The following is a 13,433-nucleotide window of genomic DNA, read 5'->3' as shown; positions in this document are numbered from 1 at the left end:
CTGCTGTTCCCCTGAAGGATCTCAGCTTGTTGAGGACCTTCAGCAGGAGATTTGTTGGTGGGAACAGATAGAAATGATTCCCTCTGTTCCAATCGAGGGACATAACGTCCGTCGCTTCTGCCCGAGGGTCCTCGTATGGGGCCACATATCGAGGTAGTCTCTTGTTGTCGCTTGTTGCGAAGAGGTCAATCTGCAGTTCAGGGACTTTTTCCAAGATGGAGGAGAATGAGTCTGTGTCTAGGGACCATTCTGTCTCTATCGGTTTTCGCCTGGATAGAGCGTCCGCTGTCACATTGCGGAACCCTTGCAGGTGAACTGCTGATAAGTGCCATCTTTTCTTCCTTGCCAAGTGAAAGATGGCTAACATCATGTGATTGATGTAAGGCGACATCAAGCCTTGTCGGTTCAGACATTTCCCTACTACTTCGCTGTCCACGACCAGCCTGATGTGGGCTGATCAGTGAGGGGATAGTTTCTTCAACGCTAGGAAGACTGCCATGGCTTCCAGAACGTTGATGTGAAAGGTCTTGAACTGGTGTGACCAATTCCCTTGCACTTTCCTTTGATGGGAATGGCCTCCCCATCCTTCCGGTGAGGCATCTGTATGGATGACCACTGAAGGTTGAGGTGGTTGTAAGGGAATTGTTCTTGTCAGGCTCTTGACCTTTGACCACGGCCTTAGAAGCGATCGCACTAAGGTCGGTGTTAATCTCTGTTGATCTCTTCAAGCGTTTGATGCGACCTGACGCATCCTTTAGTTGTGCTTTTAGCACTGGGTCTGTCACTGCTGCGAACTGGAGAGAGCCCAGTAATCTTTCCTGTTGGCATCTTGAAATCTTGCTGGATTTCAGTAGTCTCCTGACAGAACCCGCAATCTCTCTCCTCTTCTTTGGTGGAATGGAGAGGCGGTGTGACTTCAAGTTCCAATGGATTCCTAACCATTGAAACTCTTGAGCTGGAGAGAGGCGAGACTTCTTATAGTTGATCTTAAAGCCCAGATGAATCAGGAACTGGATCACCTTCATGGCTGCCTGCAGACAAGCTGTCTTGGATGCTGCCCACATCAGCCAGTCGTCCAGATATGCTGCTACCTGAATGCCTTCTAAGCGTACCTGTTGGACGACTGCGTCCGCAAGTTTTGTGAATATCCTTGGGGCTATGTTTAGTCCAAAGGGCATGGCTGTGAAGACATAATTTGTCTTCTGTAGTTTGAATCCTAGGTAGGAGGAGAGGGGGCGGCTGACTGGTAGGTGCCAATAAGCATCTGCCAGGTATACTGAGACCGTGTACGCCCCTTTTGGTAACAGGGTCCTTATGTGTTGTAGGGTTAGCATCCGGAACTTGTTGTTCTCGATGAACTTGTTGAGTGGAGACAAGTCTAGAATGACTCTGAGTTTGTCCGAGTCTTTCTTGGGAACACAAAACAGCTTTCCCTGGAATTTAATGGACTTTGTTTTCCTTTTTACCTTTTTGTTTAAGAGTTCTAAGCTATATTCTTCCAATAAGGGGGTAGAGTGTTTGAAGAATTGAGGAAAAGGGGGTGGAGTTTTGTTCCATTTCCACCTGAGTCCATTCTTGATTAGGCTGTGGGCCCAAGGATCGAAGGTCCAACGATCCCGAAAGTGGAAGTGTCTTCCTCCTACCCAGATGGTTTGTTCCCCTGACCACGTCCTCCTCTACCCTTTGAGGGGTTTCCTGAGGAGCCTCTTCGAGAGCCTCTGCCTTTAGGGTGAAAGGTAGTGGTGTGCCCCTCAAAGCCTGCGTTAAAAACTGGCGACTGAGCTACCAGCTGCTGGGGCACCATTTGGAAGGTGGTTTGCGGCTGGGCAACCATTTGGGGCACTGTGTTCATGGTAACAGTAGGATGTTGTGCAGGTCTGTGAGACACACGTGGCTTCTTTGTCTTCCTGTTCTTAGGTTGGGGACCAGCGTCAGAGGATGATTTCCTCTTGGAAGACATGCCCCACTTCTGGAGAAGGTTCCTATTCCTATTCTCTGTAGTGGCTTTAGCAATTACCTCCTGGACTACTTCTTTTGGGTAGAGGTCCTTGTCCCAGATGCATGAAGTGATCAACCACCTGGGCTCGTGTTTGACCGTTGCATTGGCAAACACATGCTCTCTACAGGCCCTCCTGGCCTTTACGAAAGCGTACATGTCCTTCGCAAGGGTAGCCATGTGCATCTTGGCTAGGACCATGTACATATCTGGGGTGTTTGAGAGGCCTGCACACATCTTCATACAGTTCTGGAGAGACAAAGAGGTGGCTAGTCTCAATTTTGTCTCCTGTTCCCTTCTCAGAAGATGTTCCGACAACTTTGGAAGGTTCTCGTTGAACTGTTGTCCTGCTATCTCTGGATCCAGTTTCGAGATTGAGAAGGTTAGATGAACCTCGTTCCATTCCTTCTCGCACGTAGGCAGGGTTAGAGACAATGGTCTGCATTCCTCTAGCGTAAGGCATGGTTTGCCCGCATCAACTGCTTTTAGCACGCAGTTGAGAGCTTTGGCCGAAAAGGGAAAAGCTCTGGAGGAAGGAGCAAGGAAGGTAGGGTGCCTCTTGCTCAAAGCTGAAACCTTCGAGTTGGTATAGCTGGCTTTCTTTAGGGTACTAGTCAAGAGAGCTTGCGCCTTGTCATGTTCAAAGATCATGACCTCCTTAGGTTCCGTCTCCTCTCGAGATGCTGGTTCATCCCGCAATCTCACGTAACATTCTAGGTAAGCCGAAATGCTAGGCCAGAATTGGAGATTCTCGAAGGGTTTGGCCCCCATCTTCTCAGAGATGTATAACTTTCCATTCATCATGGGCATATACTCTGCATACCTCCAGGGGTTGGTTTCGGAGCACTGAGGTAAGTCGGAGACTCTGATAGGCTTGTGAGAGCCTCTAAAAACGCCCATGCGTTTCGCTTCTCTGACTTCCCTCCTTATCTCTTGTTGTTCCTTGCGGAACGATTCCATCATCAGTTGCAGCTGTTCCATTAGCACCTCCCCCCTGGTTAACAACGGGTCCGAATGAGGAGTTGGGGCCAAAGAGGTTGACGGCACAGATTGATGTGCCATCACAGAAAATTGAGGGTCTTCCATTATTGTTGATACAGATCCTTCTTCTTCCTCGGGTGGCTGGGCCACCTCTTCTTCAGGATTTTCTTGTAGAAGATCCTTTTCAGTGTCTAAGGACACCTCCGACATCCGTTCTTGATGGATGTCCATGCCTTCAAGAGCCTTGTTGATGTCAGCCTCTATCGTCCGCTGGATGAAGGGAGGCTTGACCTGTGCCTGAGGCACAACCGCGTCGGATTGGGCCTTAAGGAACAGAAGGCTTCTCATAGCTTCGTTTGGCAGGTAAGGTCCCGGAGAGATATTCTGGAACCTTCTTACCCACTTACAAAGCGTTTCCCTCGCAGTATCCCTCGACTCCGTCGTCTCAGGATCACCGAAACCATCGGTCATCAAGGCCGAGCAGACGGTGCAACCCTTCGGATCCCAATACCTCATGGTTTCAGTTGCAATGGAGCAGGGGGAATGAGACCTGCACATCTTGTGGCAACAAAAGTCCCTACTTTTGTGGTTGCAGAACAGGACTAGACACTTCACCTTAGCCTCCTCCTGTAAGGAAAGAAAGAGTGAAATGAGTATGGGGTAATTTATCTCACTGATAAATTTTCACATGCATTAAAATAGTATACATTACTATTATTATTATAGCTTAGGATATTAAGCTAGAAAGGAAATAGGAAAGACACATATCTGTGTTTCCCGTCCAGGCAATTGCTGTGACCTCCCACAATATTAATAATTCTAATTTCCTTATTAGGGAAAATACGAGAGTGGAATAACTCTCGTACGTAGAGCCGGAGTCTTGTAGAATATTAATACTGAAGGGTAATCATTGGTGTTCCGATGATCTAGAATAAATCAGAATGTCGAAGGAATACTTCACCTCAACATTTTCTAAACGGTCTCAACAATGGACTGTGAAAGGATACACAGTATGTTGGAAATTCATACTACTGTATCATTATATACTGTAGTTTTCTAACTGCTGTATTGTTATACTGCAGGAATACTGGCTACTGTATTGTCTTATACTGTAGTTTTGCCAGTATGCTACCGGCTTAGGCTAGTGCCTGACGGCACTAGCCGACAGAGAGAGAGAAAGAATTACTGTCTCTACTGCCTACTTTCCAGAATGAGGATTCAAATGGAAGGGGAGAGAATGCATTGATTCTACCTTCCATCCAGCCACAATTTCTGTTGCCGGCTGTACTGCCGGTTACAGGGCTTGTGGATGGCAGTCCAAGGGAGGACTGAAAAATACTCAAAGTTGTACAGCAATGGGTTTCCCACTGGCAGCCGTCAGGGCCGGCTCAACCTTTCCCAGAGCTTTGCTTCTGTTAGGGAGATGGTCGAAGCGGCAACCTAACTGCCTTTGTAGGAGCCCGGCCAGTAACCCAGTCAGCCCAACAAGCGGGATGATTGTAGAATACCGGCCACAGGAATCGTGACGGCCACTAAAGGACAGAAGGGGAAGGGAAAGGGTCTTATATTTTACGTAGAAAGGTGGCGGCAGGTACGCCTCCTACTTTCGGCTGTAAATCAAGGAAACATAGTTTCCTATACCGGCGCCGTCTTGGGCGGCAGAGGAATAACGATTCCCTAGCCTGAGACATTGCCGGATATAAGACATGTCTTCTAGTCCACAAGGGAGAAAGGTGGCGGCAATTATACTACCCACTTTCGGTTGTGGACTAGGGAAGCCGAGTTTCCTATGTCGGCAACGGTGTAACCGGCAGGGGAATGACTATTCCCCCATCAGTAGCGTTGTCGGCAACAAGACAGAATACCCTGAGTTACTGTCGTATTTCAAAGCCGGGATACTCACCGGCAAAGAAGATCAACAGAAAACATTATACCAGTCAAGCTGTAGTACACTACTCAAAGGCCATGACAGAAGATAGGGTTGTTGCCTGGGCTGGCAGCACTCAGGGGGAAGAAAGGGTTTATCCTCATTTTCTCTAAAAGAGAAGAGTATCGAATTACGCTAGTAATTCTAGAAGATATCTATATCTCCGACCGAATTAATAAAACGATACGAGAGGTTAAACGGGGGATAACGTTACTGAAGTATACTAAAACACGTTAGGCTAGCCTAACTCGAGTCGGGATCTCGGCTACGCTAATACCACCGAGGCCCTATCGTATACGATCAAAACGTTTTATTCAGAAGAGGAAATATTACATGTGTAGATCTTATCTTCACTAGTATAATCTTGCCTAAATAGCTAGAATTTCTTTGTAGCTAAATACCGGGGACATCGTACTACTAACTAAATGAAGCATTTATGGCGTACGACTGCGGTCCTAAAATGGCCGACCTGGTGATGGCATTGCTCCACTTAACACACCTAAATTATGTTAATTTAACAGTGAGAAGGGAGCCAAAAATTATACACAGGAAAGATTAAATACTCAACTTCCCAGAGGATGAAGATGCTGGAGATTGCATGGTAATATTCCTTGAAAAACAGTAACAACACCGAGAGCAACGTGGGAGAACACCGTGCTTAAATGGCTACGTTTAAAGGAATAGTTCGCCGTACTAGTACGGGGAGGGGATCCACCGGGTAACCTTGATAACGGCTTCCCTTCAATTTCGCCACTCTTCCCCCTCAAAGCGTAAAATCTATTCGGGGTGAAGATTGCTATATGTCGTATCAAGATATACGTCCCCTGATATTATGCGATATCCTTAAAAGTTATATTAAGGATACTCGCGCCAGGAGTTAGAATTCTGGAAACCTGTGGTTAATTCTCTGGGTGTATCACTTTAGCCAAATATCCCTTAGAAAGCTGCATAAAGGAACCTTCCATCAGGACGACATGGCTGAGCCCAAAAAAGAAGATGAAAATAATGAAGAGGAACATAGAGTATCAAACTTGATAAGCTGAGTTGGGGGAGATGTCAGATATTGTATACATCGAAAAATACTGTCTACGGTAAGGGCCCATCGGATCTAGGAAAATTGCCAGTCGGAAAATTGCCAGTCGGAAAATTGCCAGCCGGAAAATTGTCAGTTGGAAAATTGCCAGTGGGGAAAATTGCCAGCTGGAACATTGCCATTGTCTAGTGAGAAATTTTTAAATGTTGATGGGGCTTAAACTACCATTAATTAACATAGTTCTTTTAGACCATTTCCATTTTGTTATTGATCATTTATACAAAAAATACAACTTTTCATTTTATTAGGATATTCTAGTTGATGAACTACAATTCGTGTATTATCAAAATGGAAAGAAAAATCATGGAACAAAAATCTACTGGGAATGTATTGAAAGAAAACAGAAATCGTGTACAGCTCGGATACACACTAAATCAAAGGAGCATAACTACGAAATTGTAAAACGGATTAATGAATATGGTCACCATTCCACCAAGAGCAAAGTGGAAGCTAAAGTGGCTATCCTAGAACTGAAAGAAGCAGTTGTGAATTCGAATCACCCTACTCGTACATTGATTGCAAATTGTTTATATTTTCAGATAATTGTGGGCGTGCCGAGCTAAGGAATGTGCAACATTTAAGTAGAAATGTTCGACATTGGAAGCAACAAACATTGTGTATCCCGACACTCCCATCTGAAAGGACTGGATTCGTAATTCCACCTGAATTCCAAAATCTTGATTCCGGACAGAGATTCCTCCGATGTGATTGTGGATCCAATGATGAAAATAGAGTAATGTTATCTATCACAGATGATGGCATTTGGGATTTAAGAAAATATAAAAATTGGGCAGTGGATCTTTCAAGGTGTCACCTGATGTGTTTTATCAGCTATTTACAATTCATGTGCAGGTTGAACATTCAAGTTTACCACATGCTTTTGCACTTCTTCCTAGCAAATGTGAAAACCTATGAACACCTGTTTTCATAAATCCATTTATTATACCAAAATTAATATTGATCAATAAAGTTTATGCTTTAGATTTAAAAAGTTTCTATTTCCGGAAATGCTCATTTATACTAAAACTACTACTGTATTTCCTTTTTTCATAATTACAAAACAGAAAAGTGAATGACTGTTTAGTCAAAACAAAAATAGTGCATTTTGAATGAGGAGATGGAACTCACATTTATGAAGAAGCTTTTTCTCTGTACAAAAATATAATGGAGAAAATTAAGTGGAAAAGAAAACAGCTCCCTATCACAATGTTCTTAATCCCACAAAAAGAAAAAAAAAACATCCTCTTCAACCACAGAATCTATTCAACCCTCAACCCTTTCTCCAACTTCATGGAAACGTACAGCAATGATGATGATCGAGAACCTCTTCACATTGCAAGGAACAGGTAAAAAATATTTCAAGTATCTTCCAGCTCTAGCGAGGTCTTGTTTACATCATGGGTTCCATAGGCTTCATACAGTTGAATATAGCTAACCTAATTTTATGGCAGATATTTAACAATTTCTTTTGTTCAGAGCAGTGATGACAAGCATATTTTGACTTTTCATGGTCTACAGTTACGTACTCTTCACTTAACGGTCATTGGTAAATGCTTCAGTACCTGTTTGTGAGTTAACCAGTAAAGTACCCATACTAAATTTGTTTTTCTTTAATGGCAGATTGTGACAGCAATAAATAATCTCCACAGTGCTTCCATAATATCACAACCCATTATTACTATTTTTTGTGTACAGTACAATACGGTGGTAGGCTACATATTAAAAAAAAAAAAATTCACTGTCCCATAGTAGACATCAAAATGAGTTGGCAAAGGAAGTTTTGTCAAATTACAGCAAATATTTTAACTTTGAAAAGTCTTCTTATACCAAATCACAGCTGTTTTGAAGTCTTCTATTGGGTGGTGAGTCGACCATGAGTACATAAAGGGGATTAGGTAAGGGGGCAAGTACTGTAATCCTATAACCATAGGGGGCAGCATAGTTAGCAATTTAATCCATTTGCATTTATCTCTGTTACCTTTCCCAGTGAATGGCAAGGTCTCATTGTACAGAAGAAAATCTTTACTTTTCATACCTGTATAGTTTGGGATGTAGAAGAAAAATGCTTACAAGTGTGATTTTAATTACGATAATACTACCAAAAATTTGGAATATCACCTGCATTTACAAAAAATTGTATAACTTGTGAGTCATAAAAGCATGTTTATGTTACCTTTTGGATGTGTACGATGTGCAATTCTGAGAGCAGCCGGGTGAGTATGCATTCCATCAGCAATAATTCCATAATGAACAGGATGCTTAATATGACGGCTGGTAAGAAGACCAACGAGGCCAGGGTCTCGATGATGAAACTGAGGAAAAACATTGAAATGTAACAAAACTACAATTACATAAAGTACAATTGAATTTTATATACTCACTTCATATACAACATATAAGATCTTGTATTATTAGCAATGCGAATTGAACTATAGTATGTCCGTTGTATCAGGTTCTCCTAATTTGATCATTGTGAGAGTAATAAATGTCACATGAGCTATCTATATAATCTTGAATCTAAACTGTATTTACAAAAACTCACTGGTAGCATGGCATTAAAAAGATGAGTGATGAAAGAGGCTCCACAGTTTACAGCAGCTTCTCCACTGTCCAGATTACCAGACGAATGACCTGAGAGAGATATTTGTCATTTGCTACTACAGTACTGTACACTGTTCTGTATTGAATGGACTTCTTGGAAGAATATGCGAGGATATATCATTGGAAAGTGTAACCAAGAAGTTCAGTAATTCTGGAAATTTCAAAACTAGGAGTTAAGGATACTAAATATAATGTCCCAAAGAGAAGATACAGTAACACTTAAGATTGGAGAAGCTTAGATGCAAATATGAAAATATTCTGAGAGGAATGAGCAACATTAAAAGAAACTGCTGTTTACTTACACCACCACCTACCATGTGAGACCTGTTTAGCACATCATATATCGCTATGTGCTGATCTGATGGTGAGGGTAAAATGCGATTGACAATAAGAATAAAATATGATGATGATCACCATCTCCTTTTATGCCTACTGACACAAAAGGCCTCGGTTAGATTTCACCAGTAATCTCTATCTTGACCTTTTAAATCAATTCTTCTCCATTCGTCACCTCCCACTTCATGCTTCATAGTCCTCAGCCATGTAGGCCGGGGTCTCCCAAATCTTTTGGTGCCTTGTGGAGCCCAGGTGAAAGTTTGTTGAACTAATCTCTCATGGGGAGTGCGAAGAGCAGGTCCAAACCATCTCCATCTACCCCTCACCATGATCTCATCCATATATGGCAACCGAGTAGTCTCTTTTATAGTTTCACTTCTACTCCTGTCCTGCCATCTAACTCCCAATATGCTTCTGAGGGCTTTGTTTTCAAATCTACAAAATCTGTTGGATATTGTTTCATTGTCATACCACGACTCATGTCCATACAATAATAAAGATCTCATTAAACTGACGTATAGCCTGGTTTTTATATGAAATTTCAATCAATTTGATTTCCAAATTTTACTCAACCTAGCCATTGTCTGATAAGCTTTTTTTCAATCTTTCAATGAACTCAAATTCTAAAGAACCTGTATTAGAGATCATAGTTCTTAAATATCTAAATGATTCCACTTCAATAATCCTTTCTCCTTCCAATATTTCATCTTTCAAACCATATTTTGTTCTCATTACCAGTCTTTCTTCTATTTATCTTGAGCCCCACCTCATGTGATATTCTATGCATTCTGGCAAGCAAGCTTTGCAAGTCCTGTGGTGTTCTGGTAATGACAGTGTCATCAGCATACTCTAGGTCAGCAAATTTCCTGTTACCAATCCAGTATAATCCGTCTCCACCATCCCAACTGTTTTATGCATTACAAAATCCAAGAGAATGAACAACATAGGTGACAACATATTCCCTTGGAGTACGTACTCCACTGTTCACTGGAAATTCATTTGCTAGGACTCCACTAACATTAACTTTGCACTTGCTATGCTCATGAACAGACTTAATTAAATTTACATATTTAAGAGGAACTCCATAATAACACTCGCCAACAAATTGGCTAGGTGCACACTTTAAAAGACTTTTTTCATAGTCCACAAATGCCATCAAAATTGGATTTCTAAATTCTACACATTGCTGTACCACGTCTTAAAATGATAATTTGGTCAGTACAACTTCTACCTTTTCGAAATCCTGCTTGTTCATTTCTCATCTTTTTATTAATCTTTCTCTCTATTCTCTTTAGAATGAGCATGCTATATATTTTCATAACTGTGTGATGCCTCTGTAATTATTGATATCAGTCAGATGTTTTTTTTAGCCAATTTTCACAAAGACTCCTGGCTCCAATTGATTAGGTTTTACCCCTTCACGCCACATTCTACAAAATAATCTTGCAAGTATTCTGGGAGTCACTTCATTCTCAGCTAATATCATCTCAGCACTTATTCCATCATATCCAGTGGGTTTCCATCTCTTAATTTTTTATGATAGCTTCGACCTCAAACACACTGAATTCATTCATGGGCACATCAAGGTCTTCATCAGCTTCAGGTATATCAATCAAATTAATGTATTCCTTTCATATCTGCTATTCATGACCTCACTTAAGTGTTCCATCTAATGTTGCCTTTCTTCTTCTTCTGTTGTTGTAAGAGGTCCATCTCTTTTTTTATGGGTTTATGCTTTTTCTTCTTTGCTCCTGTAGAAATTTCATTAATAATTTTATGAGCAATTCTTACACCATAGCCACTACCATAATTCATAGCTTTGTCAGCCTCATCTGCTTTCCTGTCTCAATATTCTCTCCAGTCATTCCTGGCTTTTCTTTTAACTTCACTATCAATACTGGAATACTTAGCTTGATCTACCTTGCAATTTTCATTATTTCCTCGAAAACTTTCAACAATCAATTTCGGTCTTTGTCTCCTTTTTATAGTATCCCAAGTATAATTTGATATCCATGGTGTTCTCCTTGTCGGGGAAAGCTCGGTGGTAAAGAGAATGAAGTCTCCCCAGGTAAATCCTGGACTGCACATTAGCAGTTAGGTTCCGCCTTTTATGGCCTCTAGTGGTATGGTTGAAATTGACCTGGCCTTTCATTAGAAGGGGCTAGGGTTCGATCCTAAGTATGAGGTAGAAATTTTTGTCTATTTGAGCACGATATTGTGTTGATACTAATCCATATTGACTTATTAGGGGTAATTTGAATGAATTACTATCAATCGTGTCACTTGGTGGGCCGGGAAGTTGGGGAAAACTTGCTGGTAAAGAGACTGATGTCTCGCCGGGTGAATCGTGAGCTGGAGATTAGCAGTTAGGTTCCAATTTCTTTTATGGCCTCTAGTGATATGGTTGGAATCGCCCTGGCCTTTCATTAGAAGGGGCTAGGGTTCGATCCCAAGTATGAGGTAGAAATTTATTTCTATTTGAGCACGATATTGTGTTGATATTTATCCATATTGACTCATTAGGGGTAATTTGAATGAATTACTATCAATCGTGTAACTTGGTGGGTCGGGAAGTCAGGGAAAACTCGCTGGTAAAGAGACTGATGTCTCGCCAGATAAATCCTGAACTGCAGATTAGCAGTTACGTTCCAACTTCTTTTATAGCCTCTAGTGGCATGATTGGAATCAACCTGGCCTTCCATAAGAAGGGGCTAGGGTTCGATGTCATGTATGAGGTAGAAATTTATTTCTATTTGAGCACGATATTGTGTTGATATTTATCCATAGTGACTCACTAGGGGTAATTTGGATGTATTACTATCAATCGTGTCACTTGTTGGGCCGGGAAGTTGGGGGAAACTCGCTGGTAAAGAGACTGATGTCCCGCCAGGCAAATCCTGAACTGTGGATTGGTAGTTACATTACGACTTCTTTTATGGCCTCTAGTGGCATGGCTAGAATCAACCTGGCTTTTCATTAGAAGGTGCTAGGGTTCGATCCTAAGTATGAGGTAGAAATGTATTTTTATTTGAGCAGGATATTGTGATGATATTTATCCATATTGACTCATTAGGGGTAATTTGAATGAATTACTATCAATCATGTAACTTGGTGGGCCGGGAAGTCGGGGGAAAACTTGCTGGTTAAGAGACTGATGTCTCGCCAGGTAAATCCTGAACTGCAGATTAGCAGTTAGGTTCCGACTTCTTTTATGGCCTCTAGTAGCATGGTTGGAATACACCTGGCCTTTCATTAGAAGAGGCTAGGGTTCTATCCCAAGTATGAGGTAGAAATTCCTTTGTAATTGAGCACGATATTGTGTTGATATTTATCCATATTGACTCATTAGGGGTAATTTGACTGAATTACTATCAATTGTGTCACTTGGTGGGCCGGAAAGTCGGGGAAAACTCGCTGGTATAGAGACTGATGTCTCGCCAGGTAAATCCTGAACTGCAGATTAGCATTTAGGTTTTGACTTCTTTTATGGCCTCTAGTGGCATGGTTGGAATCAACCTGGCCTTTCATTAGAAGGGGTAGGGTTTAATCGCAAGTATGAGGTAGAAATTTATTTCTATTTGAGAACTATATTGTGTTAATATTCATCCATACTTCTAATGAAAGGCCAGGTCGATTCCAACCATGCCACTAGATGCCATAAAGAAATCGGAACCTAACTGCTAATCAGCAGTTCAGGATTTACCTGGCAAGACATCAGTCTTTTTACCAGCGAGTTTTCCCCGACTTCCCAACCCACCATGTGACACGATTAATAGTAATTCATTCAAATTACCCCGAATGAATTACTATCAATCGTGTCACTTGGTGGGCCGGGAAGTTCGTGAAAAATCGCTGGTAAAGAGACTGATGTCTCGCCAGGTAAATCCTGAACTGCAGATTAGCCGATAGGTTCTGACTTCTTTTATGGCCTCTAGTGGCATGGTTGGAATTGACTTGGCCTTTCATTAGAAGGGGCTGGGGTTCGATCCCAAGTATGAAGTAGAAATTTATTTCTATTTGAGCACGATATTGTGTTGATATTTATCCATAATAACTCATTAGGGGTAATTTGAATGTATTACTATCAAATGTGTCACTCGGTGGGCCGGGAAGTCGGGGAAAAATCGCTGGTAAAGAGACTGATGTCCCGCCAGGTAAATCCTGAACTGCAGATTAGCAGTTAGGTTCCGACTTCTTTTATGGCCTTTAGTGGAATGGTTGGAATCGACCTGGCCTTCCATTAGAAGTGGCTATGGTTCGATCCCAATTATGATGTAGAAATTTATTTCTATTTCAGCACGATATTGTGTTGATATCTATCCATATTGACTCATTAAGGGTAATTTGAATGACTTACTATTAATCGTGTCACTTGGTGGGCCGGGAAGTCGGGGAAAACTCGCTGGTAAAGAGACAGATGTCTTGCCAGATAAATCCTCAGCTGTAGATTACCAGTTAGGTTCCGACTTCTTTTATGGCCTCTAGTGGAATGGTTGGAA

General features: G+C 41.8%; 1 protein-coding gene across 1 annotated transcript in view; it reads right to left on the bottom strand.

Moving 5' to 3' along the window:
* The window catches only part of LOC137640009 (N-acetylglucosamine-6-phosphate deacetylase), a 175,482-nt gene that overhangs the window by 17,034 nt on the left and 145,015 nt on the right, over positions 1 to 13,433 (bottom strand). The window contains exons 6-7 of the mRNA XM_068372360.1: positions 8,540 to 8,628; positions 8,171 to 8,309 (exon numbers count right to left, since the gene is read on the bottom strand). Of these exons, the coding sequence (XP_068228461.1) occupies positions 8,171 to 8,309; positions 8,540 to 8,628 (228 nt within the window). The remainder of the gene's footprint in view (positions 1 to 8,170; positions 8,310 to 8,539; positions 8,629 to 13,433) is intronic.

The sequence above is a fragment of the Palaemon carinicauda genome, chromosome 4 (genome assembly GCF_036898095.1).
Source record: "Palaemon carinicauda isolate YSFRI2023 chromosome 4, ASM3689809v2, whole genome shotgun sequence".
Lineage (NCBI taxonomy): Eukaryota > Metazoa > Arthropoda > Malacostraca > Decapoda > Palaemonidae > Palaemon > Palaemon carinicauda.
This window is presented reverse-complemented; position numbering and strand designations above follow the sequence as displayed.